The sequence below is a fragment of the Pagrus pagrus genome, assembly GCF_965226575.1.
Source record: "Pagrus pagrus genome assembly, chromosome: 13".
NCBI classification, from domain to species: domain Eukaryota; kingdom Metazoa; phylum Chordata; class Actinopteri; order Spariformes; family Sparidae; genus Pagrus; species Pagrus pagrus.
Window position 1 is genome coordinate 26,930,023 of NC_140197.1, and position 27,999 is coordinate 26,958,021.

Below are 27,999 nucleotides of genomic sequence, written 5' to 3' on the forward strand. Positions count from 1 at the left end.
CCTACATTATAACGTTAAATCCAATGTAATCAAAAATATATGGCCTATCATTGAATTGAATTTGAATAACGTTTTGGCCTGTGGATTTAGAGCAGTGCTATAGCCTTAAAACACATTTTATAATAGTTGTACCTATATTGTAATATTTGTTAATAATTGTTCCTAAATGTGCTGTCGTTTTTGCCAGTTATCCTGATGCACAGGTATAATTTCTCCTCACAGTTGCCGCTAAAGTTGCAGTCCGTGACACGCTCATTACGTCCCACGAAAGACCTACGCGTGACGTCATCGACAACGAGAGGTGTTCAGGATCCTCGGAGAGAAAGATCCCGCGCGCCCTGGCAACCTGATAAACCCAGGTAAACGCCGTTGTTTCAACATTATTCTACCAGTCATGTTGTCTCAGTAAACCGAATGAGTAGACAGCAAGAGACATGGTAACAGCAGTGTAAAGGCTTAAGTTGTAGCGCTGATGCCCGGCGCCCACTGAGACCGTTCACTTGCACGGCGGCCTGTTCTAGCTAACTAGCTTGCTAGCTAAAGCTAGTTGGCAGTTGTCTATCAAAAGACACAATAACCGCACCTACATTGTGTGTCTATATGACATCCCTTGCCTGTCTCACCCACTGTTGGCCACAATCGCGCTACATGTAGTCCAACAAATGCTGCTACGACCACGGTGTTGGGCATCTATTGCTAGTTTGCTCGTCGACTGTCTTGTGTTGTGGGAGACGGTGACGCCGTCACGGTGATGATGGCGCACACTCAGACTGAGGCTATTTGATGAGAATGCAGTCAATGGAGCAGATAACACAAAATAGCACTGTAGCCTAATGTTCATTTTCCAAAACTGGCTGCCATGATTTCTGGAACATTACATCTTTATCTTCGTTCGCTTTCAGTTCTGCTGTGCATAGAGCTGACGTCCATTACGAAACCCGGGCAATAATCTATGCCCTGTGGCCTAACGTCAGGATCTTGGCTTCTCATCGATGGTCGGTCGCCAGCAGTCATTACTTTACAATTTGTCGTGTTATTCACCACATCTAGTTATGGTCCCTATCTCAGAAAGATGTCTTTGGGTCTGTGGTGTGTATATGGTTGAGTATTAGACACAAAGCAGTGGCATTCAGCCGACTGGTGTGTTCAAACAGATTACTCATGCAAAGGCCCGTTACTTAGCACACTGTCCCTGCTTTCCTTGTAAGAGGAATCCTCAAATCTGCAGGCGTGAACGTGTTTTTTAATGGTTGGCCATGACTGTAATAGCTGGAGGCCCAATGTGTAACAACATACGGATGAGTCTAATGACAGACACTAGCCTGTCAGCAGTCACTGCCTGTTTGGATAGACTTCTTTGCCCAAAGGTGCACAAAAACCAAGGCAACCAAAGCTCTTGCCCTACTGTTACCAGTTATCTATGCTTCTGCTTTGCCATCTTCCGTTAACAAGATTTTTCTCAGTCTGTTACTCAAACCAGCATATTAAAAATGAATGAAAGCCATGGGTTAGTTTTGTGATTAAGTTTTGTGTGTCACTGGTTAGGTATAAAAGTGTTATCACTGTCTACACAATGTGAGTAAATAAAGAGAACAAATTGGGCCAAAGGGCATGCAGCTACCAAGTAAACAGTTAATCAAACAAGCTCAGAGGGATGACCTACTAATTGCATTAATGCAAATTAATTTTCCTACTTGAAATTGATCAACTGCACCGTGAGTTTGTAAATAAGGACTGGGTCAAAGTGGGTGCAGATACCAGGTAGGTTTTGAGCACATAGCAGAACTACAAATCACATATATCAAAATACAAGTATATTTGCTATATATTTGATAGCTGGTTTTACATTTGAATCTGATAACCACCCAGAAAATTTCAGGGGTTCTAAAGATTTCAAGCCAGGAGAATGCACATGTGTGCTGCATAATCTGCAGACTTAGGTCTAACTTAAGTCTGGCTGTAATTTTGGTTGTTATCACTTCCTATGCAAAAGAAGACACTTTTTCTCGCCCCTTTCTCTTTTTTTCCCTTATTTTTCTCTTCTTTTTTTTTTTTAAGTTCTGTTCTCTCTGGTTTAGTTGCCATGGTAACACCATCCTTGGCCTAGTTGTGAATGACCTCTGAATGAAAAGGAGTGTGTGGTCAGGGAACAAATGAGCGAGCAAACAAAATGTATTACAATGTGTGTATGTGCTTCATTTGTTACTTTGTCATACTGTATGTTGAGTATAAACAATATTGGCCTTTTTTCATTTTCTGATGACCAAATAATATATATTGCTTTTTCAAGTAATACCTTTTTATTTTTTTCTTATCAAGACTTTAATGCCAATAGAAGCACCCCATCTAACACCAAGCACTGGCTTCTGCTCTTCATTACTTTTCTTTTAAGCTTTTACCTAATTGTGACTTTAAGAAACAGTTAACTTGTCTGTCATGAACTTGTCTGTCTTCCATCTAATTTTAAATATAAATCAAAGTATTAACCATGTAAGGTCAGTTATCTATCACATATACGGCTGACTAATGACAGCATATTCACACAAGGATTTTGAACCCATTTCAGAAAAAATGGCCTCTTATTCATCGCAACTTTTATGATCCCAAAGCAGCAGTTTCATTCTTGTATTGTCAAATTTCTCAGTAAGCATCACTCCCATGTGTAGAAATGATCAGAGTATCTAAAAAAATAAATAAATAAATACATTACAGCCTTAATACTCAGCAGCCAGTTTATTAGATTGGGACTTGATTGCATCCTAACTGCCCCTCTGTTCAGCACTGTGAGGCTGCATGAGATAAGACTCGTCTCTTAAAGCAATATTTAGATATTAGTTGAATACATGTGCTGAGAAATACCTAGAAGTCCCTCATCTGTAACAGGGACTCAAATATCTCTTGAAATACAACTTTTTTATCTTTGCGTCACAAGTTGGGAAAACAAAATTAAGCAATCATCACTTTCTAATTTGATATGGTGACCTAGTGACAGTATAATTTATTCAGATTTGTGTCTCTGATTCCAATATTCAGATTTTAGCTCTGTTTTGGTCTCTGCCAACTGCTGAGGGAAATATCTGATGCATTTGTGGCTAAATTCTCAACCACATATGTAGTATCTTAGCTAGTCGCTAACTCTGTTAGTCTGCTGTTTGGTGCTGACTGAGCAGGTAGTGTTCACTGGGTTTTTGGAGTTTTTTCTTTGAAAATGGTGTCCACTGTGGCTGAAAACGATGCTGTGAGAGTAAACCAAAACCGTTAAGCTGCCTGTTGGACTGCTAAACAATGAGTTGGAACCTGCTGTTAAGCTCCATAAAGTCAAGGGATGCTGCAGATTTGGGTGATTATTCTATGTAGGTTCATCACTATAAGTGACCCATTTCATATTTCTAGGTTCAAGATTAATGGGTTTTTTTTTTTTACCTGCCTGGTCTTGCCAGGTGGGCCAGAAATCGACTCAGTCAGTTTTTAGTTGGCCCTATACAGATTGTTTTATTTATTAGAAGTTATCAAATAACAACAATAAAAAAAACTATAGTTTATTGTCAAGTTTAATATTTATTTTTAGTAAATGACTCAGAACAGGGATGCAGTGTGTCATAGATGCAAAGCAACAAACATTCTTGCATATTGAAAATTAAGACATTCCTTCCTTTCTCCCCCCAGATGAACTTGTGAACTGTGAATGTGTAAGTGAAACAGTGAAAGGACAGGCTATAGCAGATGTTTTGCATCTAAAAACCCAATGAAACCATACCAATACAAATCTTAATTGCACCTGATGTGTTGTCTGCCCTGCTGACAGCAATCTTTGTACAGCATGCTCAGCATCAAAGTTGACGATTGCTCTCCAATTTGCCAGATTAGGCAAGAGAGTTGCTAGTACTAGCTCAACATGGGATTAAGTTTAAAGTTAAATGCAGTTTTGTTATACTGGTCAGATCAGATCTAATATTAAAGTTGAAGCTGCAAGTTTTAAAACTTTATTTCCATTCCAAAAGTTCTGTCATTTTGCCCTTGCCTAGCCTGGTGAGTTGAAATTGCGTAATTGTAAATGTACTAAGGAGTCTAAAATACATTTCTGGACTGGGTCTACATATGTCTTCGACAGAAAAAAAAGTTGAAAGGTCACTATCTAGGGACAAGGCTCAGATATGCTTCACACCTAAATTTCTAGGTAATAAGTTGGAAGACACAAAAGTAACAGCTTAAAATGAATGGTCAAAATCAAAGCAGCGGAGGCTGAAATAATTTGAAGCCTAGTATAATTTAATGTCTATTATGGGCTTAGTGTAATGATAACGTCAGTGTTTTATTTCTTCAAACTTTTGACAGCTCCAATTAGAACCACAGAAGATGTGATACAACTAATTTCATAGGCTGAGTAGTACTCCTTGAATTAAGTAAACCATACCTCATCTGTAAAATCAGTGGGGTGACCCTTTTTAAACTGGTGACATATCATCATCCTGGATCTAATAAGAAGACTGGCTGTGTTGTTTTGCACTAGCTGTAGCTTAGACAATATACAAGTCATGTCATCATATTTCTTTAGTGAAGAAGAGATGTGAGAAATGCATAGATTGTGGTTTGCAGTGTGTCAATCATAAGAGATTTTCTGGCTGTAAAAAGCAAGATTTTATAATTACAAAATTATTGTTATATTCAATTAATGCCCCCCAAAACAAAAAAGGCTTTGGTAATTAATATTACTAAGCAGCGCTTTCACCACACCACCCGTCTTCTTTCTATTGTTGTTTCTAACACATAGCTGAATATACACTAGTGCATACTATACCATGTCAAGTTGGCAAATTGCCTGTTCCTTGTTTTCTCCACTCTGGGTCCCTGTAGATTTCAGCTACTCCGGTGCTCTAATGATTAATGGAAGTGTCCTCAGACTTTCTCAGATATTCTCATCTCTGTGTGCACTGCTGCCTCTCCGTCTGACCCAACCCCCAGTCTATATGCAACCCTCTCCTTTGCTTTACCCCTTCTCTTTCTATCATCCCTCCCGCCCTCCTTCCCTGTCTCTGAATACGATCTCTCCCCACCCTTCCAGTGACAGGGCCATCGGTTTGGCCTCTTCTGAATTGCTGTAGGTTGGAGCTTTGTCACTCTGGCAGCTGCTGTATTGTCTTTCGGAATGGTGCATATGGCACGTGGACAGGGAAGTGAGTCTGTGAGGGCACTGTCTGGCTACAGCACAGATGAGCTGCTGCTCGTTTCATTTGGTAAAACAGACATTATGCATTGCACTCACCAGTCACCTGACGACAAGTGTACACTGCACAGGGTGGCTCTTTACTTGCCTGATATCTTGTGGTTGTGACATCTGACTTATTTTGAAACTATGTGGGTGTGTGCATGTTTGCATTCACATGAGACTTAAGATTGATCGAGAGGTTAGAGGTCAGTAGTCAGTTAGCCTAAATGGTTTGCATGAAGTCTTAAAATGTCAGAAATATCCACTCGCATTCAAACAGTCACCTCTCACTTGCCCAAATATATCTGTTGGAACATAAACGGGATGTTGAAAGTCTAGTGCTACTTTTGCAGGGTTAAGATGCAGCATTGTCAGGCGGGTTGGATGATTGGTGCAGAGTAAACAGGGCCTATGTATGTCACATCTGTCTCATGAGATTGTATCTTGACTTGTGATTCCTGCGTGGTAGCTACATATATGTTCCCTCATTCTAACCTCATTATGCAGAGAGATCCCTCTTCCTTTTGGCCCTTTTATTGACATTATGCTTGTATAATGAGGCAGCATTTACCAGCTCTTCTGTATTTACCTGGCCAACTAAGAACTAAATTTTTATATTTGTGAATTATTCATATGATCTGACTGAGCAAAAAGTATATGGCCACAGTCATAACCAAAGCAGATTATCAGAAATAATTCAGTTAAAGTTCAGTTCAATCTGATTTAAAACAGTATGTACTTCCTGCCATCAGTGCAGTGTGGTCACTGTAGAGTCATCAACATCCTTACAAGAGGCTGCTCTGCTACAGGAAGGCTCAATGGGTGGTCTCACTCTTTGCACACTTTCTGTCACACTCTCTGTGTTGCTTTCTACGATCACTTCAGTTTTCTTTCATCGCCTCACTGTTACACTGCCATGAGCTGTACAATGTGCAGTCCCTGCCTTCATGCACATTGGCCACAGGAAACACACATTTTACTTCACCTGATGTAAGTTTCAAAAGTTTCACAAAAAATATTTGTTTCACTGAAGCTTATTTTGTATTTGAGTAGACCAGCAACAAAATTAATCCAAGTGGTATATGAGGAGAGGATGGAGTGCAGATAAGGGAGTCCTTAAATTGGTGGGGGAAGGCATATTCAAGATCACTCTGAGGGAAGAGAGTGAGTGGGGGTGGGGCATGATGAGATGGACGGAGGAATAGACAGGAAGGGGGTGGGGTGTTAAAGGTGTAACAGAGAGAGAGGAGAGAGCAAGAACCTCAAGCTATTGATGGGAAAAGAGGGGAGGGGTGGAATGAGCAAGCGCGTAGGAGAGAGAGAGAGGGAGGGAGGGTGTGTGGGCTGAGGCTCCCCTGAATGAGGAAGCAGCAGAGCCATTTTTACTGTTGAGTAACTGCATGCTGCTCTGCCTGTGCTAGAGAGAGGGTGAGAGAGCGAGATAGAGGAATAAAGTGCTCCTCCTGGATCTTATCGGATCCCTCTCTCCCCTCTCTCGCCTTCCCCTCTCCTCCTTGTACACCTCTTGCTTGTGGCTTGTCTCCATTTAAGTTGGGGAGGCCCTGGAGAGGACACACAATGGAGCGAAGAGCCTGTGGCAACTGGGCCGTTGTACTGCTGAGAGGGGGATGGGGTAGAGAGAGGACCGGTTCACACAGCTAACACAGCCTGCCGGCTGTAGGCTTCCTCAGCCTTTCCTCCCTGCCTGGACCCACTGTTTCCAGGCTGGGGTCTTTTTTTGTAGAACAGCCACCCTCAAACTCAGCTTGGACTACACTAAGGATTACTCACTGTGTTTTTTGGGATTTAAGGATACATACTGGAGCCTGAAGATTAAATCCCTCCTGTGTTTTGGTTGAGAGAGGAGGAAGAACAAACTTCTACGTAATTTTTTTGTACCCTTTTTTCTGTTTTTGGTTTCTTTTTCTGTTTAGTGGAGTTCATAAATGGATTACAAGATGCATGCCAAGTCAAACGATTTGCTGGATTTTCAAAAACTGGATGCCCTTCTGGAAAAAATTGCACATTCAGTCTCTGTGAAAAGGTAATATTGTCTACTTAGGTACACTGTTAATAAGTTTGCAGATATTGAAAAAAGTCACATCAGTCTTTACAATTTGAATATCATCAATCTAAATACATACTTAAAATCTGAGGAGAAAGTTAATTTAAAGACAGCCTGCAGTAATGGATCTTGGGACTACCATGTGGGTAGCACTATCTCTTGTTTTACAGGGCCCAGCACAACAATCCAATTTAGATTGTGTTCTGTGTTGTGTCGAGAATCATATTGTTATCCAGATTTCATTCAGAAGCCATGAACCTACCTCCTGATGGGAAAAGGGGGTGTGGGGGAAGGGGGATTTCAGAGGAAGAAGGGGGTTTTGTGTGTGTGTGTGTGCGCGTGTGTGGCAGTAGTAGAAATGTCTCCTGATTCCTGGCAGAGTTTGGCTTGCTTATCCTAACCAGCTGGACGTTGAGCCTGAGAGAGCTGGCATGACTCTGGGCTTTTCCTGGTATAATGTGCTTGACTCATGGTTAGTCTGTTTGAGACGGTTTGTGTGCTCATGCACTGAGTCATACAGTCGATGCTTGCAATCAATACTAGCAGAACTTCTTTAATTTTGTCACCTTGTGATGAATGATTGGAGACAACGACCATTGTTTGATTTTATAATTTCTTGCTTATATACACATAAGGCCGATATAAACAAAGCTGTTGGACCCAAGTTGTACTTCTCTTGGGTTTAGCTCTAAACACTCAAGTAGCACAGGTCATAGGTGGTTATTATTGAATTGGTAAGCATTCAAAACTAGGATCTGGAACCATCGAGAATACAAATACAGTACGTAGGCCAAGAAGTGGAAGTGGAGTGTTACCATAGAAACCACAGGAACATTTGTTTTTCAGAGAGTAGCAGAGTTTCAGAGGTTCTCAAGACAAGCAACAGACCAATTGCACATGATACAAGGTCTAAAAGTTTGAATAATTGAATTGGCTACATATTTAATTTGTCTTGGAATATTACTGGTGTCCACTGGCAGTATTCAGACACACACTGTACAGTTCTGAGACATTCTGGAAGCCTATCATTGTACTTTTGATAGTGTTGTTTATGATTCATGTACAGTAATGCTGAGTGTTTTCCAAAATGGCGCAACTGTGGATGATTTAGATGGAATCATAACATTGCTGATAATATTCTCTTTTAATTAAAAATTACATTAATAGTAGTTCGGGACACAGCACTTGTATGTTAGCAGATGCATAATTGGTTTTAAATGGAGAAAGCAAGAAGTTGCACAGTGTCCTTAAGTAGGAATGCACATTTTAAGCTTAACCATAGCCTTATCAGATCATCAGGCACTTAATTAATGAATTGCCTTGATTAAAGCTTTATTCACATACTTGTTAAGTGGTTTTAGTAAACTGCTACTCAAACACAGCCTGTGATTATTCAAAAAGTAAATGGAAAATATTCAAAAGATGAATTGCATTTGTTGCTTTATTAGAGAGCATGACATGCCTTGACACAGAAGCTGTGTTTACATAGAGCCTAATATTACGATTTCAATTGGTTTAAAAGCCCGATATAAAAAACATGCTCCATATATACACCTCAATCAGAACAAAATTTTTATCCGTTGTAGAGGGGAAGTTAAGACCTTTTCCTATGTCCCTTGTCCCATGTAAACGATAATAACCTGTTTTTTCTTCCGGCTGCGTTCTTTCTGTGCATGCCCACCATCTTGATGTTAGTACGTTTCTCCACTTACCAAAGGTGGCAGCTTATAAGGTCTGTGGCTAACTATTGCCCATAGTTTTTTTTCTTTTTTTTTTGCCTTATCACACATAGCCCACACCAGGAGATTTTCCATGTCAGATACTATGTGTATTTGGATGTATCTGCGATATCAACAAAAGAGTGGAAAGCAATATACAAGCAAGCAGAACATTTGTACGAAGTAGCTACACTCCATGCAATGTCATCAATATGCTGCCTCGCTAACTGTGAATTCGCCAAATATTTACCTGCTCTATTCACACATGGTCTCAATCGGACATTGCACAGACTTTGTAGAAGAGGGAGCTGGCAGGGTTAAGTTGTTTAATGTCCAGGCCAAATGATTCCATGAACACCGCCTTTTCCAGCTCCTGTCTTGGGCGCAACAACTTTTCTCGAGAGACTTTCTACATCTGCAGCAAGGGTATTTCTCCTCCCCTGCTAGTAGTCTCTTGTCATTATAGAAACTTGAAACAATTTGGCTAATGAATGTTTTTGCTAGTGTCTTTTTTGGCCTGTGAGATTATTCACCATGACTTCAAACATGTCTTTTCAACCAGCACTTATAAGGAAATGCAATTTTTTTTAAATATTTTATGTATTACAGTAGTAGGATGCATGCAAAGTGTAGTTAATTAAATTTAGTGTGAACTTCTTGAACATTACTGTAGACCAGCTGGTCTGATAGCCAGTTTATGTGATCGGTAACTGCACAGTCCAGAAGAGATCATAAAAACAAAAATGTAATGGGATGTTCCTCAGTCATCGATTTGTCAATCTACAGGAAAACCTAAAATAGAAACATGTAATACATGGATGCAAAGACACCAACAAATAAGAACATCATTGGAATCAATGTATTGTTTAGTATTGGTAGACGCAGTAGCACGAGAGTAAAGGTGTTTTTTTTTTTTTTATGAAAGAGTGAAAAGACTGGTGAATATGCAGGGAGTGGTGTGCTTGGCCTTGTCACTATGGTTTCATTAATAATTTATTCCTTTGCTTTCAGGAAAACACAGGCCATCATTCTGACACTTAGTGGAATCTGCAGGCCTACAGTTTTGCCTGAAATCGACCACCACCCCCATACATGAATGATTAATAGTTTACTTTCATGGGGGATGCAGACATCTTGCTGTTGTGTTTTGCTGTTTCTCTCACTTCACATGTAGGACAGTCACTGTGATGATGCATACAGAACCAGATTTTCTAGTGTGGGATGTGCTTCCCCCACCCCAGTAACCAGAGCCACTTCCTCCCCAGAAAACATTCCACAGCAGTCTGCAGTGATGTATGTCCAGGTCGAAGGTCAACTGTTATTCCAGAGCTGAGAGCAATGAAGGACATGCAGCAACAGGAAGTGGACCTCTTGATTGACCTCTGTTTGGGATTCTGCAGACTTGATTAGTCTCACATGCCACTGTTGCTCTAGAGAGAGAGAGAGTGGTTTGTGCTAATTTATCATATTGATTGGTTGTAAGTCAAGTATTACTCACAAAAATATTATGTTTACAAATCTGCAATACCATTTTCAGAGTAGTGTAACATTAATGGTATTGGAATTTATATGCATGTGGTGATTTTCATAACAAAATGATTATTTAGCTTAAATGTGACAAATAGCTATGAAATAGTGATCTCGAGGGAAAGACTGTTCTTGACTCCACTACCCTAGTCCCTGTACCTAAAAGGGCCTGCTCCCGTTGTCATGCTTTGTTGGCAACCATTATATATTGGGGATTCAAGTTTGAATTTCTGAATATCACTAACTGGCCAAAAAGCATTATGCCTGGTTTTAGTCTTGCATTGAACATATTGTGTCTATTACTATCTAACAATAAGTAAATCAGTAAGTTGATTGTCAGATAATTTTGTAGACTAAACAATTAACACATATTTTAAAAAATTGTGTTATTGATCATAATAATGATAATAATTGTTAGTTGCATTCCTCTCTCTGTACATTTTAGAACTAGGGATGGTTAATGTCATTAATGTTTTGTGTAATCAACTATTTCGACAAAAAAAGAAGAGACAAACTGAAACTTTACTTAAGTTGATAATACATTCATTAGCATTATTATAAAAAACAAAAAAGGCTCAGCAGGTTCCCTTTCCAAATATTGTTTCATCATTTGTTGTACTGTTTTAATATTTTAATTTACAAAGAGCAAAATTATCACGTACTTGGAAAAAATCATTCCATAAAACTCCCGCACACTGTTCTACAACTTGAGATCAGGAATACATATTGTGTTTCCGTACAAAGACCAAATAACCTAATGATGCAAATGATGTCATACAGAAATATAGTAATGGTAAAAGGTCAACTTTGCTAACTCTATCTGTAATCAGATATTTTGTGTTTCAGTGAGTTATAACACAATACTTGCATATTATTATAAAGGTTTCAAAGAGAGTATATCTTTGCTCTTCAGAAATGGCTGGCATTTCTATCAAGAGTTTCTCACAAAACTGGTATTTGTCAAGTTGGCCAGGTGGGCCAAGTGCCATAATTTATCATTGAAGTAACATGTGCTCTTGATAAGTTAACATGTTACAAGGTGATTGAAGTATGCAACCTGATTGCTAAAACCTGTCTTCCTTTTAACGACAGCCAATGTGGGGTTGTCCTGCAATTTTCTTCATAGCACCTTTTCGATGGATGGATGAATAGCAGAACATGAACATGCAGATCACAATTGTCTTGATGAGTTGGACCAGAGCTTTCATGTCTGTTCATGCGTGTTGGAAGTATTGCCTCTTTAGGTCAATGCATGTACTTCAAATGCTTGACTCCTACAAGAGGTGTCGTTTATGCACCCTCATTTATTGCATCTGCCTCTGTGTTCCCAGAAGTTTGTTTACACTTGTCGTCGTTGCAGTGCTGTAATGTCAGTGACTCTCGCTGTGAGTGTTCTTGTCACTGATGTTAATGAGCTGTTGAGGACCATCTGGCAGTATTTGTGTGTGTCTGTGTGCGATGAGACTTGGCTTCATGCAGAACTGGAGCCAAGCTGGACCACGCTCATATCTATCTCTATCTCCTTTGAATTTGTCCTTGCGGAAGGGATCTTATAGTACTGGTTCCGGTGTGGTAAATGTCTGTTTAGTTCCCCTACTCATCTGTACTGTCACTGCATGTGTTTCTGTTAAATACTGTTTTTTTGAGTATTTGATTCAGTACATGATTCAATTGTACAAAATATTTCCCCAAACATTTTCCCTCCAGCTTTTGCCATTAAGTCAGGATCCTTCCAGTTTCTGTAGCAGTGATGAGGGATGGCAACTGAAAGAATACAACTTCACAATGGAGACATCCTATTACATTCCAAGATGTCTCAGCATTAGCACTGCTCAGAGGATCTGAAGGTCTTCTTTTTTTCAGTTTACTTGTAGCAGTGTTTGGGCAGAATACGTAATTTGTGTATGATTATTATCTTGATCCCGCAGTATCCCTCACATTCATGTTGTAATTTTCACGAAAGGCTCTTTGTAGTTGACAAAGTTCAAAAAAACATAAATAAGGCAATATGAGAGTCAGAGGATCAAGACATGCAGATCTACATTGTTGCCTTTATCAAATTATGGAATGCCTACCTTTCCCCTACATTTTTGGTTAAAGAGATATTCCTCATATTGGTTTGCTGTGAGAAAAAGACATATACTATTAATCTTCTACCTAATTAAAGTAATTTGCTCTCTCATCGCATTTCATTCATCAACATTAAACTTATTTAAATTCTTAAAATAACTTACAAATTAACACTTATCTTCTTTATAACAATTTAAAAGATACTGGATAATTACATTGAAAAAATTACAATTGTTTAAGCATATTGATGGAATAATTAACAAAACCTTTTTTACAGTTCTCATGATAAATCTGTCATGTTGAGTTATTAATGAATTGCCCAAATGTTGCCATTCTAGTTTTGCTAGGATCGCTATTTTTGTGTAACCTGACACAGTTTGTTACACAGAACCATTTGGAAACTTGTCCCTGTAAAGTGTTTGGAAAAGGGCAATCAGTTTTAAAAAAATACTACAACATACCATATGACGTAGTAGGAAAGTGCTACCAGTGTTCTGAAGCTAGGAGATCAGTGAAAAACATCTTTTTCATTAAGAAAAGCATTCAGTGCCCTTCTTTGCCCTTTAAAAGAAGAAATTCTCATCTCGTTGTTTTTGAATGAACAGTCCCTTCTCTCACACACCTAAACCATGGGCATAGCTGCCAGTAACTCCTCATATGACGTTCATTGGTTCGACTACTGTGATTCAGCCACAAGCACATAGCTTGATATCTAATGATGACCCAGAGCATTTTTTTTGTATGTCCTTTGTGTCACATTGATAAAATGTGATTTGCTTACAGTTTAAAGCCTGTTGTATCAATGGTCACATCCTCAGCTCGTGGTGGCACAAGCTGAGGATGACAGTCGATAGAAAGCACCTGCTGTGATTCAGCCTGTCACAATTTAATTGTTTATTTTACTTTTAATGTTAATAGAAGGGGGGCACCTCAGCCGTCATGTGGTTACCTGTATTTTTTCTTTGTTCATTTTGTCCTTTCCCCACAATGCCACACACAGGATGATTTTATAGATATGGGAACTGAGTGACAATGGCAGTTTTTAAAGATTGTTTCCATATAGTCCACCCCTCATATGTGTGGTGGAAACTGACTGACTGATAGCTTGTGGTGTAGGCATGGTGTGACTGGTTTTCCATCTGACATGAATGGCTGGTTAGGCTGAAAGTTGCAAGACTACAGGTGTCACTGAAGGTCATTAGACTACAGCTGGTTAGTCTAGATAAGATATTTTCATTTGTTTATTCTCTTTGTAAAGCCAGTTCAGCAACGCTTTGAAGTATTTTTTTAGTTAATCTGTATTGAGCTGAAAATGAGCCATGGACTCGCATGTGCATATTCGTACCTTGGGCCAAGACAAGTTCTGTTCTTGTTTATTTTTGTGTTATTTATGTCTGTTTGCTTCTAGCCACAAAAATACCATCTGTGTTCGACTAGTACGGTTTCTTTTCACGTGTTGTCATTCAACATATTGGTCAGTTAGTCAGATACTCCACTGCGTTTGAGTGCCTTGGGGTGGCCAAGGCAGTGATCATGTGGTGTACAAACTGCTTCCTTATTCTTAGAGAGTGACTCATCAAGAATGTGATTAGTCACAGATCTATACAGTGGTGTGTGTTTATCTTTAAGGCCCTGTTGTGGGGGAGGATTTCAGTGTGTGAGACAGGAAGACTAACTTGTCTCTATTAGAGACTTGGAGATACAACCTTGTGATCAGTGCTTTTTTCCCACATCATTGTTGTTCCGCAGTCTATTTTTAGTAAAGCATTTCGAGATTATTATTCGGCCTTGTTGTTGTCTTAACAGCCTTTGTGTGTATCTTGAGTGTGATGTCCCTGACTGCCTTAGGAGGACATAATGTAGGACTGAGCGCTGCATAGTGGAACACACAGTCCCTCATCTGCCAGATGACGCTTACTCCCCGCCACCCTCCATCCACCCCTGTCCGCCCACATCCCTAAACACTCCCAGGTCCTGAGACAGAGTGGGAGGACAAAGATCTACTAAAAACACACACACACACACACACACACACACACACACACACACACACACACACACACAAACGCATATGCTAGAGCCAAAACTAAGTCTTAACAATCCCTGAGCTCCTCTGAATACAGTGCAGGATCTGTTTGTGTGTAACTTTTTATTATGCAACTCTTTTGAAAGAAATTAACATTCATATTTATAATTTATTTAACAACAGAAATGGATAAGACACGATCGGTCATTTAAATATGGGTAGCACTGCTCACTTTTAGGCAATCTCTCTTGGAAGGCATTGTGTAGCTGTGTAAAGAATGAAAAAGGAGAGCTTGAGAAAGAAGGCGTTTTTTCTTCTTCATACCTGTAACATTTAAATTTTGTTTGTAATGTGTTTCATGATGAATGAAATGCATTGGTCTATTAATAAACTTCAATAAACTTCTATGTATTACACGTGTTGCTGGAGTTTTGACCTCTGGGAACATTTTGATATATCCGAGTTATCACGTTGTTTTCTGTATTTTCATTGTCATCTCTGGTGCCTCAAAAGTTACTGAAGATTTGTCAAATGTTCTTTTAAACACTTTATAGCAAAAATGACTTAAGGCACCATAAGTGTTTTGGCAGAGTTTTTATTATTCAAACCCATGTGGGAATAATTCATTTTGTGCTCAAATCTGTGCATTAGTTTTATCCCCAACCCCATCGATAAAGGGCTTGGGTCTGTGAGAAATGGATAAACATGAGTTTCTGCTTAGACTCAATCTTGATACCATTAGAATACTGTTCCCCCAATAGAGCTGGGTGGACAGTACAGTGGCTGCTTCAGTGGAAGAGAATGATTATGCTTTTACTTGTTGCAGTGCAATTACAATTAGTATCAGAGGTCTACTTTACTATGGATTGGTTAATGATTCCAATAAAATTTTGTTAATGACATGAAATTTTATTGTAGACTGTTTTTATAGACATACTAATGACAGTATGATATTTCCTCTCTCCAGAGAGTCCAGCGAGGAGTGCAATGGGATCAGTGGTGCTCTGTCAGTGGAGTCTGTGCCGGGGCCAAGACTGAACTGGTGTCCTGCCAACACCACTACCCCTGCCCCTGCTCCAGCTCCAGCTCCCGCTCTGGGGCCCGAGCCCGTGCCCAACCCTGTTAGAATGGGGGACGGCCTGGATGCAGCGCAGATGTCGGGCAGCAGCAGCAGCAGCAGCCAGGGGCAGGCCCAGCAAGCGGGCAACCCCCCACCCCCAGAGTACATCAATCCCAGCAGGCCAAAGCGCCAGACCAATCAGCTGCAGTACCTGCTCAAGATGGTGTTGAAGGGCCTGTGGAAGCACCAGTTCGCCTGGCCCTTTCATGCGCCAGTGGATGCGATCAAACTTAACCTGCCTGTGAGTACTAGCTTTGACTCTGTGTGGGTGATGGTACTTCAAACTCTCATGGACAAATTAGGCATCACTTACAAATTGCCACCAGGGTTATCTGCATCTTTATATTCCAGCTGTACATCTGTATGTTTTGTTATGGGTAGATTTTTGATGATCTTTATTACTATGAGTAAACTAAGTCACAGCTCATGTGCCAGGGCTCATTACTCCTTTCAGAAGTATATCAATAATAATTTTAATTCCTGTACAACAACTTTCATACACTTTATACGCTGTAAAACACAATGCAGTTATCTTGTGCTCTGATCAGTCTTGGTTGTGACATAAGCTCAAGAAGAGAAGAAAAACACTTACAAGCATGGTCATTCATCAACATATTTAGGATGTCTTTGTAGGAACAGTTGATTTTTTTCGTGCTGACACCATAAATATTTATTTTGATATTAAATTCAAACTTTATTTTAGGCTCAGAAGAAGGCCCATAGCAATGAAAAAGAGTATAGTAATAAGATAAATAAGCTAAAACTCATTCATCATTGAATTAAAAAAAAAACCATTTCATATGCAGGCTACCTCGCCTCGTTTTTCTGAGCCTGGATAAGTACTAAGAGCAGCTCCTCCAAGAGCTGGCTAAAGCCTCTATTAGGCTGTTCTCTGACTCATCCAAGCAAAACATAATATTGTACATCAAATGTCCAAATGGTTGACTGACACTATGCCATCTGGAAACCTAAAGCAGCAACCTCATTGGATCATTAAGCATCTATGACCGTTCGCATACTTTTTTTCCTGTAGCTACACAAGAGGGCACATACCAAAATTGTGAAGCAACATGTTGGCCTGAGCAAATGGTTTAAAACATTGTCGATAAATATCTCTGTCATCGTTCAAATCATCATGTAAATGGCCATGGTATTTTATTTCCTTGCTTGTCATTAGAGGAACATCACAGAGAGAGACAAGTTTTTTTTCTTACTTTGCACTTTTTACATATTTTTTTTATGCAACCTTTTCAGGACTACTACACAATAATCAAAAACCCTATGGACATGGGAACAATCAAGAAAAGGCTTGAGAACAGTTACTACTGGAATGCCCAAGAATGTATCCAAGACTTCAACACGATGTTTACCAACTGCTACATATATAACAAGGTAACATATTTGTACACTAGAGCCATTGTACCCATGAAGTGCTAAATATTCTGATATGCCTCCACTTTTGCTAAGAGTGTTTGTCTCCCCCTGCAGCCTGGAGATGACATAGTCTTAATGGCTGAGGCTCTAGAGAAGGCTTTCCTCCAAAAAGTCACAGAAATGCCTCAGGAAGAAACAGAGATTGTTGTCATGACAGGAAAAGGACGAGGCCGGGGTAGAAGAGAAGGAGGTATGTAATTTACCCCTTAAACGATTTTTTTGCTCTCAACACATGTTCTTGGAGCCTAGATGGGATATTTATTAAAGTGTCTTGTTCTCTCATCAAGGTTTGAACTTGAAACCAGGGGCCATCATTGATCCTTCGTCCACGACTCCTCAAACACGTGGTCTGTCAAACCTCTCAGCAGCATCGCAGATCAGAGGACCAGTGCAGGGCCCGCCTTCACTACCTCCCCAGCCTTTGATGCAGGCCCTGCCGTCCCACGTGCCCCCAACGTTATCCAGCCATGCGCCACAGCTTGGCGCTCCCTACTCCCTGAGCCAATCAGACTGCGCTCCTCAAGTTCCCATCATGACTTCTGTGCCTCCTCCTGCTCAGACTTCCCTTCCCCCGGCATCCATCCAGAGCACTGCCCCCATGCTGCAGAACCCTATAACTATGACCAAAGTGAGTGTGATTGACACAGGGAAATATGCTTTGGCAGGTGGGCACATTTTTGACCATGCTTGGGAGCATTAGATAGGTGTGGATACATTTTGACATCTCATTTTAATCACTTATTTCCTTGCCCTTTTGCCCAATTTCTCTGCTTTTTATGTTTACTTCTATTTAGCAAAGAAAGAGCCAGAAAAGGAAAGCAGACACTACAACGCCCACAGCGAATGACCAACTGAGTGAGTCTTCACCAGCAGAGTCCAAATCTGGGAAGACACTACCTAGGCGAGAGAGTACCAGGCCTACAAAACTGATGAAGAAAGATGCTCCAGACTCCCAGCATCATATAGGCATGGGGATGGGACCAAGTGGAGGTCATAGCCCCAAACCACAAGATCAGCTGGGATACTGTGCTAGTCTGGTTAGGGACATGCTGTCCAAGAAACACGCTGCTTATGCCTGGCCATTCTACCAACCTGTTGATGTGGATGCACTAGGACTACATGATTATCATGATATCATCAAACATCCAATGGACCTCAGCAGCATCAAGGTGTGTTTAAGACTGCTTAATTTATCAAAGTTATCATAAGATATTGAAAAGATTTGTGGCATGGCATGTAATTTATATCCCTGGTATGTTTATTAGGCCAAGCTGGAGAACAGGCAATACCGGGAACCCCAGGAGTTTGCTGCTGACGTACGATTAATGTTTTCTAACTGCTACAAATATAATCCACCAGACCATGAGGTGGTAGCCATGGCACGCAAGCTGCAGGTAAATAAAGTCTAACATGTAGATAATGTTGCTTAGGTTAAAAAAGTGCAGGAAGTTAAATAATGAAGACTTAAATGGATCTTGAAAAGAATCAACCATGATATCAGCCATGTGATATTTTGTTTATTTCCCTGGTGTTAGGCATGGACCATATCACAAAATTAATTTACTGATATACTTGGGTATTTGAAAGTGTGTAAATTATAATAGTCAGTATCAAAATGTTTGTGATCCAAGTTTTGTAATTATGTTATCAGGTATTAACTGCCCTTTTTAGTAGTGAAGGAAATAGGTCTGGAGTACCAATTACCCTCTGGTGTGTCAGCTAACTTGTGAGCATTCACTTTAAGAGAAAAATCTGCTACAATTACATCATGTGACTGTTTACATTTGCAACAAAAATTGTCTTTGTTATGGTGTTTTAAGCGTATTCCTACAAACATAAACGTTTTGCTTAGGTTGTTGTTTCTTTTCATTTTATAGGATGTCTTTGAGATGCGCTTTGCTAAGATGCCAGATGAACCGGAGAGCAAGCCTGTGGTTTCTTCCCCAGTTCCTACACTTCACCATCCTGCCCCTGTTAAGCCTCAACCTCCTTTGGCCCCTGTCGCCTCGTCTTCAGACAGCTCAAGTGACTCATCCTCCGAGTCTGAGTCATCGACAGATGACTCTGAAGAGGAGAGAGCTCAGAGATTGGCAGAGCTCCAAGAACAGGTCAGTGACCAGAAATGATTCAAGGTGTCTGCATATTTGTTGTCCAGGCCTTCTTACCCTGTATTGAGAATCGGTTTCTTCTCTTGATCCAGCTGAAAGCTGTCCATGAGCAGCTGGCTGCCTTGTCCCAACCACAAGCCAGCAAACCAAAGAGAAAAGAGAAGGAAAAGAAGGAGAAGAAAAAAGATAAGCATAAGAAAAAAGGAGGCATGCCTAGCCTTGTAGATGACATCCAGGATGCTACACCTGTTTCGCAGCTCTCTAAGAAGACCAAGACCAGTAACAATAACAACAAAGAGGTTGTTTCCAAGAAGAAACCTAGGTGGGTATTAAATTTGTATAAACTTTATCCATGTAAGGGAGTTGGTTAGAGCAGCTCCTTGATATGAGATATTCTTTGGCCATCAGCTTGCCATTGCACAGTTCAGTATTACCCTTACTCAATTTTGTGTTTTACCTTTTTGTAGTAAAAAGGAAGGGATGAAAAACAATCATCCCTCCAACCTGCAGCCTGTTCCCAGCCTGGAAGATGACCTTGGGGCAGCTGGATCATCAGCTACAGGGGAAAAGTGTAAGCCTATGACGTACGAGGAGAAGAGGCAGCTAAGCTTGGACATCAACAAGCTTCCTGGGGACAAGCTCGGCCGTGTAGTGCATATCATCCAGTCCAGAGAGCCCTCGCTCAAAAACTCAAACCCTGATGAAATCGAGATTGATTTTGAGACGCTAAAACCTTCTACTCTGCGTGAGCTGGAGAGATATGTATCTTCCTGCCTCCACAAGAAGAAGAAAAAGGTTCCAGGTAAGCAACTCAAGCAAATCAGTGAGGGGAACTGCTTACTGCTGTTATTCTGGAATTACATGAACAAATAGTTATTGTTTTACAGTTGAAAAGCCTGTGGAGTCGATGGCTGCATCCAAAAAGACTGGATCCTCCTCAGAGAGCAGTGGCTCCAGCACAGATAGCGAAGCTGAGGGGACAGGTGAGTTACAGCAAATGTGACTCATAAAAATGCCCATAATCAAAACACAAAAATTAAGTGCCTTGTCTGTTTTCCTTTTTTAGGATTGATAAAGCAGCAGAAGAAGAAGGGCCAGTCTGTAAAGGAGGGGAAGAAAATGCATCTTCACAATCAGAGTGGACCTCCTCAAACTGGGCTTCATTCCCAGGCTGCAAGCCTTCAATCCAACAGTCAGCTGAAGCAGCATCAGCAGCAGCATCAACCATCTCCCGCAGGCTTCATTGTTCCCCCTGTAGCTGCTCTGGAGTCTTCTCAGTTACTGGAGACTAGCTTTGAGTCCCTGCCACCTTTCGGCCAGCCCCTCATGCACCTGTCCCACCACACAGGCAACTCCTCCTCACCTGCACCTCCACACCTCAACGCTCATTCTGCTGGGCAAGTGTCCCCTGAGACCCACCCCTTCCTCAACCAGCATCCAATCCTCCCATCTCCAGGTAAGACTCTATGCAGGCTGCCAAACATTTGACAGGTCCAGTACTAATGGCTACTTGGACTTGTTTCTGCAGGTGTAACTACAGTCCCTAAGAATAATGGCTCCGACAATTTCAAGAAGCCCCAATGCAGTTTTCAAAAGCAGAATAAAAAAAATACCATTTATATCAGTAATCATAACCCTAACCACCTATAAATGGTCTGTCTAGTTTGATCTTACTCCAACTAACAACTTTCCTTTTTAACTTGGGAGAGACAGCTGTTGAAGAAAGGAGATTGTTGTTTTATTTATTTTTATTTTGCATTCGTGCTTCTCAAAGCACAAGCACAATTGCAACACCACATCACACTAATATCTTTAATACACTAGTGTCTTTTACTGATTGACAGATTACATGTTGGGGTGGGGAACATAATTTTTTTTTTTTTTAACCAGTTCCCACAAAATAAAAAATGCATCAACAAATTTTGAAAATTACTGTTTCCAGACACAAAAATTAACTCATGGTAAGATAATTTTGTGACCAAAAATCCATATTAATTACATGTTTTATTTCTTGTTCCTTTCTTGTTACTGTGCATCCATAGCTTTGCACAGTTCCATGCCTCAGCAGCCTTCTCGACCCAGTCACAAGGCAGCACCTCTTCATCCCAAACCTCCTCAGCAGCAGCCAGCACCTCCTCAGCAGCAGCAAACTCTGCAACAACAACAACAACAACAACAACAGCAGCAGCAGCAGCAGCAGCAGCAGCAGCAGCAGCAGCTCCAGCCTCAGTCAGTTGCTCCACCACAACACCAGCTCCCATCGCAAATCCTTCACCCTCCTCAGCCCCTGCATCAGCGTCCCATGTCCCCTCCAACACTCACACCCCAGGGCTTGCTGTCTTCCCAACCTCCACAAATGTTGCTGGAGGATGATGAAGAGCCAGGGTCGACAACGCCTTTGAACCAAGTACAGTTGTATCTGCAGCAGTTCCAACAAACCCGTCAGCCCCAGCAGTCCATGCAGTCGCTCCAGGCGCAGGCTCGTCAGCAGCAGCAACAGCAACAGCAGCAACAACAACAACCAGGACAGAACTCTCTCCTGCAGTCTGTCCAGGGACAATCTCAGCTCTCCTCTCAGACCACGCTGCCTCCTCCCCAGCTACCTGTCCAGTCCCAGACTCAGCCAACCTCATCACATCAGGCTCCAACCCAACAGATGCCTCTACACCAGGCCCGCCACATGCAGCACACTCAGCAGCAGCAACAGCAGCCACAACAGCAGCAGCTGAACTACCAGCAGGGTCCTGGTCTTGCTGGTCAGTCCCAGGGATCACAACACAAGATATCCATGCCCACCAACAAAGCACAGCAGATCATCCAGCAGCAGCAAGAACAGCCCTCCCCTCGTCCAACCAAGGCAGACCCTTACAACACGGGTAAGTCTGAGAAGATGGGACAAAAAATGGATTGTAGAAGCACAAACTGTACAAATTAATTATGTAGACGGAAGTTTTATGCCCTTCCCTTATGTTGACAGGTCACATGAGGGACAACCCTTCCCCTCTCATGATGCATTCCCCACAACTTCCCCAGTTCCCACCTGTGTCTCACCAGTCTCCACCTCACAACATGCAGCCCAAAAAGGTGAGAAAACCTGCACAGGCTGTACACAATATATTGGCGGGGTTTAGTGCAGCACTGACGTTATGTCTACACATGCACGTGTCTGACTTCCTTATGCTTGTGAAGCAGCAGAGAGCCCTTCCAAACCAAGGTGGGATAAAGGAGGAGAAACTACCTCCATCACCAGTGATGAGAGGAGAACCATTTAACCCTGCAATGAGACCAGACCATCACAAACATCCTGATATCAAGCCTTCTCAACCTGGCCACAGCCAACAGAGTGAGTACCATGACTTCTTGTTTTTCTTTTCTGTGGCTACAATGCAGAAGAAGAAGCTGCACAGGATATTGAGACTGTGTGTGTGTGTGTGTGTGTGTGTGTGTGCGTGTGCGTGTGCGTGTGTGTGCCCGCTCTTGTTTTGAGCAGATGTGAAGTCCATGGATAGCTCGCGACCGGTCATCCGCTCCTCTGAGCCTAGTGGGCCGCCCCCCTCTCTACAAGACAAGGATAAGTTCAAGCAGGAGTCAAAGGCACCCACTGCCCCCAAAAAGGTACAGGTAGGTGTAAAAAATCACTTTTTTAAATTATCTCATATACCTCTTTCAGTTCTTTGTCTATGAACTTTATGGGATTGTATCTTGCAATGTTTTTGATTGGATCATGATTGACGATTAATGTGGCTCATCTTGCCCTCTCTGTGTGTGTTTTCTCAGGATGTGAAACTGAAGAATATGGGCTCGTGGGCCAGCTTGGCACAGAAGTCCACATCTACGCCCTTATCTGCAGTAAAGTCATCGAGTGACAGTTTTGAGCAGTTCCGTCGTGCTGCGCGGGAGAAAGAGGAGAGGGAGAAAGCCCTGAAAGCTCAAGCGGAGCAGGCAGAAAAAGACAGACTACGCAGAGAGCAGGACAAACTACGGTAAGGTTGTCTATAAGATGACTGGAGACAAAACGTATAGAGGGCTGCGATGTGTACCACCTGAGGTACAGGAGTATTTTGAGGAGACACCTATCTTTAATTTGTTGTATATTTGTTCCACTAAACTAGGTATGAGAATAATGAATAATGTTGTAAACAAACTTTATGTTTGTGTAGTTTTAAAGCAATCCAGGTAAATTTAGAACAAGAACCACTCATCTGAGAGGCCTTGTCACTTCTACTGGTAGGAAGGTCTTACCTATCATTATCATAATCATGATCAGAGTGCCCTGGTGGACTTGCTCCTATAGAGTTTCTGTTGGTAGATATTATGCAGTTTAAATTCATTACCAAAAACAGCCTTATAAGATACCTTTCAGCCTCAAGGCGGGCAACTCTGACAAAGTTGAAGGCAGGTGGGAATCTGATCTAAATCATAAACAGATTGGCCACTTGGGTTGGGCACTACAGAACCAATGACCTGGAATGCCAGCCTTTGTCTTAGCATCTCTTTCAGCCTGTCAGAGTGAGATATTATACAGGCTTCATGTGATTCCTGAAACCAGACACAGAGTGAATCCATCTGTCAGATCTTCGTACTAAGCGTCAATCAACTATTGCTTCATTTTTCATTGTTTGTGGAGCTGCCCTCATGTCCAGCAGTATTGGATTACGATTGTTCAACAGTTTAATAACATTTTTAGGTGCTGTTTACATCTTTGTGCAAGAACTTGCATGTTAACACTAAATGATGAGTTAAAAACAAGAATGTATTTGGGTGGGCTGCCTGATGACATGACAGTAAACCCTTTGAGGTGATGTATTATCCCCTCTAGTGGCTGTATCATAGGACCACAACAGCCACATAGAATCAAGTGTGAATAAGGACTGTCGGAGGGTTGTTTTTAGATGTTGGCATGTGAACCAGAAAAGATTATAATTAATTTATACACATTGGTCAGTGGGGCATGATGTCAGTCCTCAACTGCTGGCATCAGAGAGGCTATATGGGCATCTACTTTTGTTCAAGTCAGAGCACATATTATAGTGCCGCTGTAATAATGTGCTGAATACCCTGCTTAAACTTAAACTGAAAAGGTCAAGCTAATATTGTTTCACAACTCTTTTATGAAGCCACAGACAGTCAAGATATTGTAATAATTGTGTGTTTCATTGCTGACACACCAAAGACTTACTATAACTAGTTAAAACAAAACTCAATTCTGCTGTGAATTAAACAATGGTGAGACCCACATCCTGAGAAAGCTCTGCTCACCACTGTTAGATCTTTTTCACTTAAAATGCCCCAAGTTTAGAAACCAGTTACCTGTTTCCTTGAGCTCAAACGGATCCTTGTCCATGTTGTTTGTCTGTGTAGGTGATCTTGTTTTTCTGGCCTTGTAGTTTTATACTTAGCTCAGCCAATATGTGTGTGTATATATATATATATATATATATATATATATATATATATATATCTTAGGCAGCTGCGAAGTGTTTGTTATCACCTGGTGCGAATGATTGTCCTCAATTGTTTTCCAGAGGTCGAGATGACGAGGAAATCATGGAGCCAAGCAGAAGGTTGCATGAGGAGCCACGCAGACGTCTGGAGCAGCAGCACATCCAAGCTCCTTCACAACAGCAACAGCAGGAGCCGCAGCCACAGCCACAGCCAGCTGCCATTCAGCCACCTCCTCAACCCCCCACACCGCCGCAGCCCGCCACACAGAACCCATTAGACCAACAGAGAGAGCTAGCACGCCGCCGAGAGCAGGAGAGGCGGAGGCGAGAAGCGGTGAGATAATTATCTTTAGCACTCTTCACTTTCATGGAGTTAAGGATGCTATTTTCATGTAATGAATGTAAAGGAAATACTAAATTGTTCTTTTGTCTCTCCAGATGGCAGCAACTATTGACATGAATTTCCAAAGTGACTTAATGGCTATCTTTGAGGAGAACCTGTTTTGAGGATGGAAGCAACTGAAACGTAACTGCAAAAAAAACAAAAAAAGGAAAAAAAAACTGATGATGCAAACTTCATCTAAAGAGAGATTTGGCGACCGTGCACCACAGAGGAACACGGATAGTATGTAGATGTGACGGGCCCTCGGAGACTGAATACAAACGCTGGATGGGCAGTCGCATCTCGCTTTGCCCCTGTGGACTGAACACACTCAACACATGGGGATAGTCTCATTGTTCTGGATGTCATTTCCTGGGAATTTGGCTTTGCCTGCCTGAAATCTCATAACAGGAGAGAGAGGACCCCTGTTGGCACAGTTGCCTTTGTCATACTTGCTTCTTACAGTGTGCGTGGGCGCAACAATGAACTGCAAGTGTAAAGACATCCCAATATCTATGAAATGCTCTGATAATGTACTGACAGACTGCGCAGAGGCGTTTTGAAACTGCCAGATGTCTGAGGTGGTGAAGAAGACTGGTCCTTTTATGTTTTGTTTTGTTTGTTGTAAGTGAACACATGAAATGGTTCGGGGGCGGGGGGGCAACTTCCATACTGTAAATCATGTATATTTCTCAGCAGAGAAGGTACAGTTTGCCTTACACCTCTTTCCTAAACAGACCATTATGTTCTATGGCCTGCACACATGGACAAACCAATAACATTTACAAGCAGGAGTAGGAGCTGTGCAGTTCTTTTTCATCATCTAGTATCTACTGTAAAGAAGTATTTTCTTATACTACAATAACTGTTTATTTTGGATCTTTCTTTTTTTTCCTCTTTAGGTCTTTGAATCTTCACACCAACACACTCCACCACCTATGTCTATGCCAAACAACCCCATTATCATTTATGCTAAATTAATTGTCCTAAAACATGGTAGGTAGCTCGTGACAAAAAAAAAAACCCTGAATATATGCATTATCATAGTTCCAGCAAGTATATATCAAAGACAGAAGTTTTCATCCTGCCTTGCATTTTTAATTTAAAGCTACGATAGGAACTTATGAGCAGAAGAAGGGAAAGGTTCTGGCCGTTTCTGAGCTTTAGTTGGAACATGATTTCACTACAAGTGTTGCACCATTATTTGTATTACACTTTGAGACATAATGTTGGACAATGTCCATATCATTGGCCTGTTCACAACAGTCACACTACTGGATCAGTTAAGATGTGAGAAGATTAGGAGCCCCCTGTTGTCCCCTCTGATTGAACCCTAAAGGTTTTGATCACATGTCAACAGGCAGAGTGCTCGGAGCAGGAAGGAGATAGTCAGGGGAATAAGACAAACACTTAACACCTTTCTGTAGCGGTTACTTGAATCAGGTTAGTAAAAATGGACTGGACGGAGCTCCAAGTTAGTTCTTGCATCAAGTCGTCTTCTAATTCACTGAGGGCACACTGTCAACAGTATGAAATAAAAAGACAAACAATTACAAAAGTTAAGAAACGGAAAATCACGAAAAAACAGTTTTGATTTCTATCTTTGTTCTTGTTCGATAATAGTGGATGTGATTTATAATTCTGTTCTCGGAGACATTGTTTGGACCGGGGATGGGTTGAAATCGGAATGCATCTCGTCCTCTTCACTTGTCTCTTATGGTGTTTTTTCTCCAGTGCCTGTATTGTATTGCAATTCTCGTTGGCTTATATTACACTTTGAGGGGGGTTTAGAAAGGGGCGAGTCAGGACTGGGTGGTGTAATATTTGAACGGGGAGGGAGATTTTTTGAAAGAGTTTGTGTAAAAAAAATAATAAAAAAAGGAAAAGACAGCGTTTTATATTTTACCCGTTGTCAATATTCGGGTTTTAAATTTAGTTTTAGCTGGACTTCTATGAGTGTACACACCTGACAACTACTTTCTCATTTTGTTCAATCAGCATATTTTAGGTAGATAATGTTTCAGCGTTGCCACACTAGCATTTGAGTCTGGTCTGTGAGTGTGACTGTGTAAATTTGGACGGCTGTGTGACTGTGTGTGTTTATTGTTTTTGTTAAATTTTTTTTTTAAGTGTGTGGTGCAGGGAGGCATGTTCCCCGATGTAGATAAGCATTCTATTGATGAGGAGAATAAACAGATAAATAGTACTTCAGGAGAACTTGTTTCTGTGCTTAAGTCACCTTTTTAATTCCTATGAAGTCCACCATATATGAGTATAGAATTTTTATTAGACTGGTTTTGAAAGGGTAAAAAAAAAAACTTCATTCCTTTTTAGCCTTTTTTTTTTTCCTTTTCACAATAACTGTTGGACATAATGTGCCATGAGTTCTAAAGAGAATGTGCTGACCCGCAGCTCAGCCCAGAGTTTGCTTTATTCAGGTATTTTATTTTGTGTTACATTTGTTCTGTTTTGGGGGTTTTGTTGAAACATTTTCCTCGATTATCGTTTGGTATGTGAGTGGTCTATCGAGGTCTCTGATTCAGTCTGTTATGATCATTGAATAAACTCATCTCTTTTATAGAAAATAAAAAATAAACGAAACTTTGTCTCTGTGTCTTTATATGTGAAATGCCTCTTGGAACTGTCAAGAACTTGCTCTCAACTGCAGTTCAGGCACAATTTTGCCACCCACAGGCAATAGTAGCTACAATAATAAGGTGGAGGACGTTTGACCCGTATTGTAATGATAGATTGGCACTCAAATGAGCTAATTGAAAATACTACAGCTAGATTACAACTTCATATTATTATTAATATTATAAGATAGGGTTAGGTATTATTATGGATATTTTAATTTGAAAGTATTAGCCGGAAGTGTTGGTATGGTGTTAAGTCTACC

General features: G+C 41.0%; 1 protein-coding gene across 5 annotated transcripts; it reads left to right on the forward strand.

Annotated features, from left to right (window-relative positions):
- The first annotated feature begins 248 nt into the window (after positions 1-248).
- On the forward strand, positions 249-27,701 carry brd4 (bromodomain containing 4). Of its 5 annotated transcripts, none has more exons than XM_084371563.1 (19): positions 249-359; positions 15,580-15,973; positions 16,987-17,124; positions 17,221-17,356; positions 17,454-17,794; positions 17,961-18,335; positions 18,432-18,560; positions 19,044-19,274; positions 19,367-19,596; positions 19,742-20,076; positions 20,162-20,257; positions 20,341-20,730; positions 21,317-22,150; positions 22,252-22,358; positions 22,464-22,617; positions 22,765-22,895; positions 23,052-23,257; positions 24,800-25,052; positions 25,157-27,701. In XM_084371563.1, exons 2-19 carry the CDS (start codon positions 15,740-15,742, stop codon positions 25,223-25,225), a joined length of 4,389 nt encoding a protein of 1,462 aa, XP_084227689.1. In that variant the 5' UTR covers positions 249-359; positions 15,580-15,739; the 3' UTR covers positions 25,226-27,701. The 5 variants fall into 5 exon arrangements, with proteins under 5 accessions (XP_084227689.1, XP_084227685.1, XP_084227687.1 ...); XM_084371559.1 differs by lacking the exon at positions 249-359 and adding an exon at positions 6,614-7,250; XM_084371561.1 differs by lacking the exon at positions 249-359 and adding an exon at positions 6,614-7,250 and having other exon boundaries at positions 22,765-22,889.
- The last annotated feature ends 298 nt before the right edge of the window (positions 27,702-27,999 follow it).

Coding starts and splice junctions, on each gene's coding strand:
- brd4 (XM_084371559.1), top strand. CDS start 7,153: ATGGATTACAAGATGCATGCCAAGTCAAACGATTTGCTGGATTTTCAA. Junction 18,336..18,431: donor TGGACCTCAGCAGCATCAAG/GTGTGTTTAAGA, acceptor TATGTTTATTAG/GCCAAGCTGGAGAACAGGCA. Junction 20,731..21,316: donor TCCAATCCTCCCATCTCCAG/GTAAGACTCTAT, acceptor GTGCATCCATAG/CTTTGCACAGTTCCATGCCT.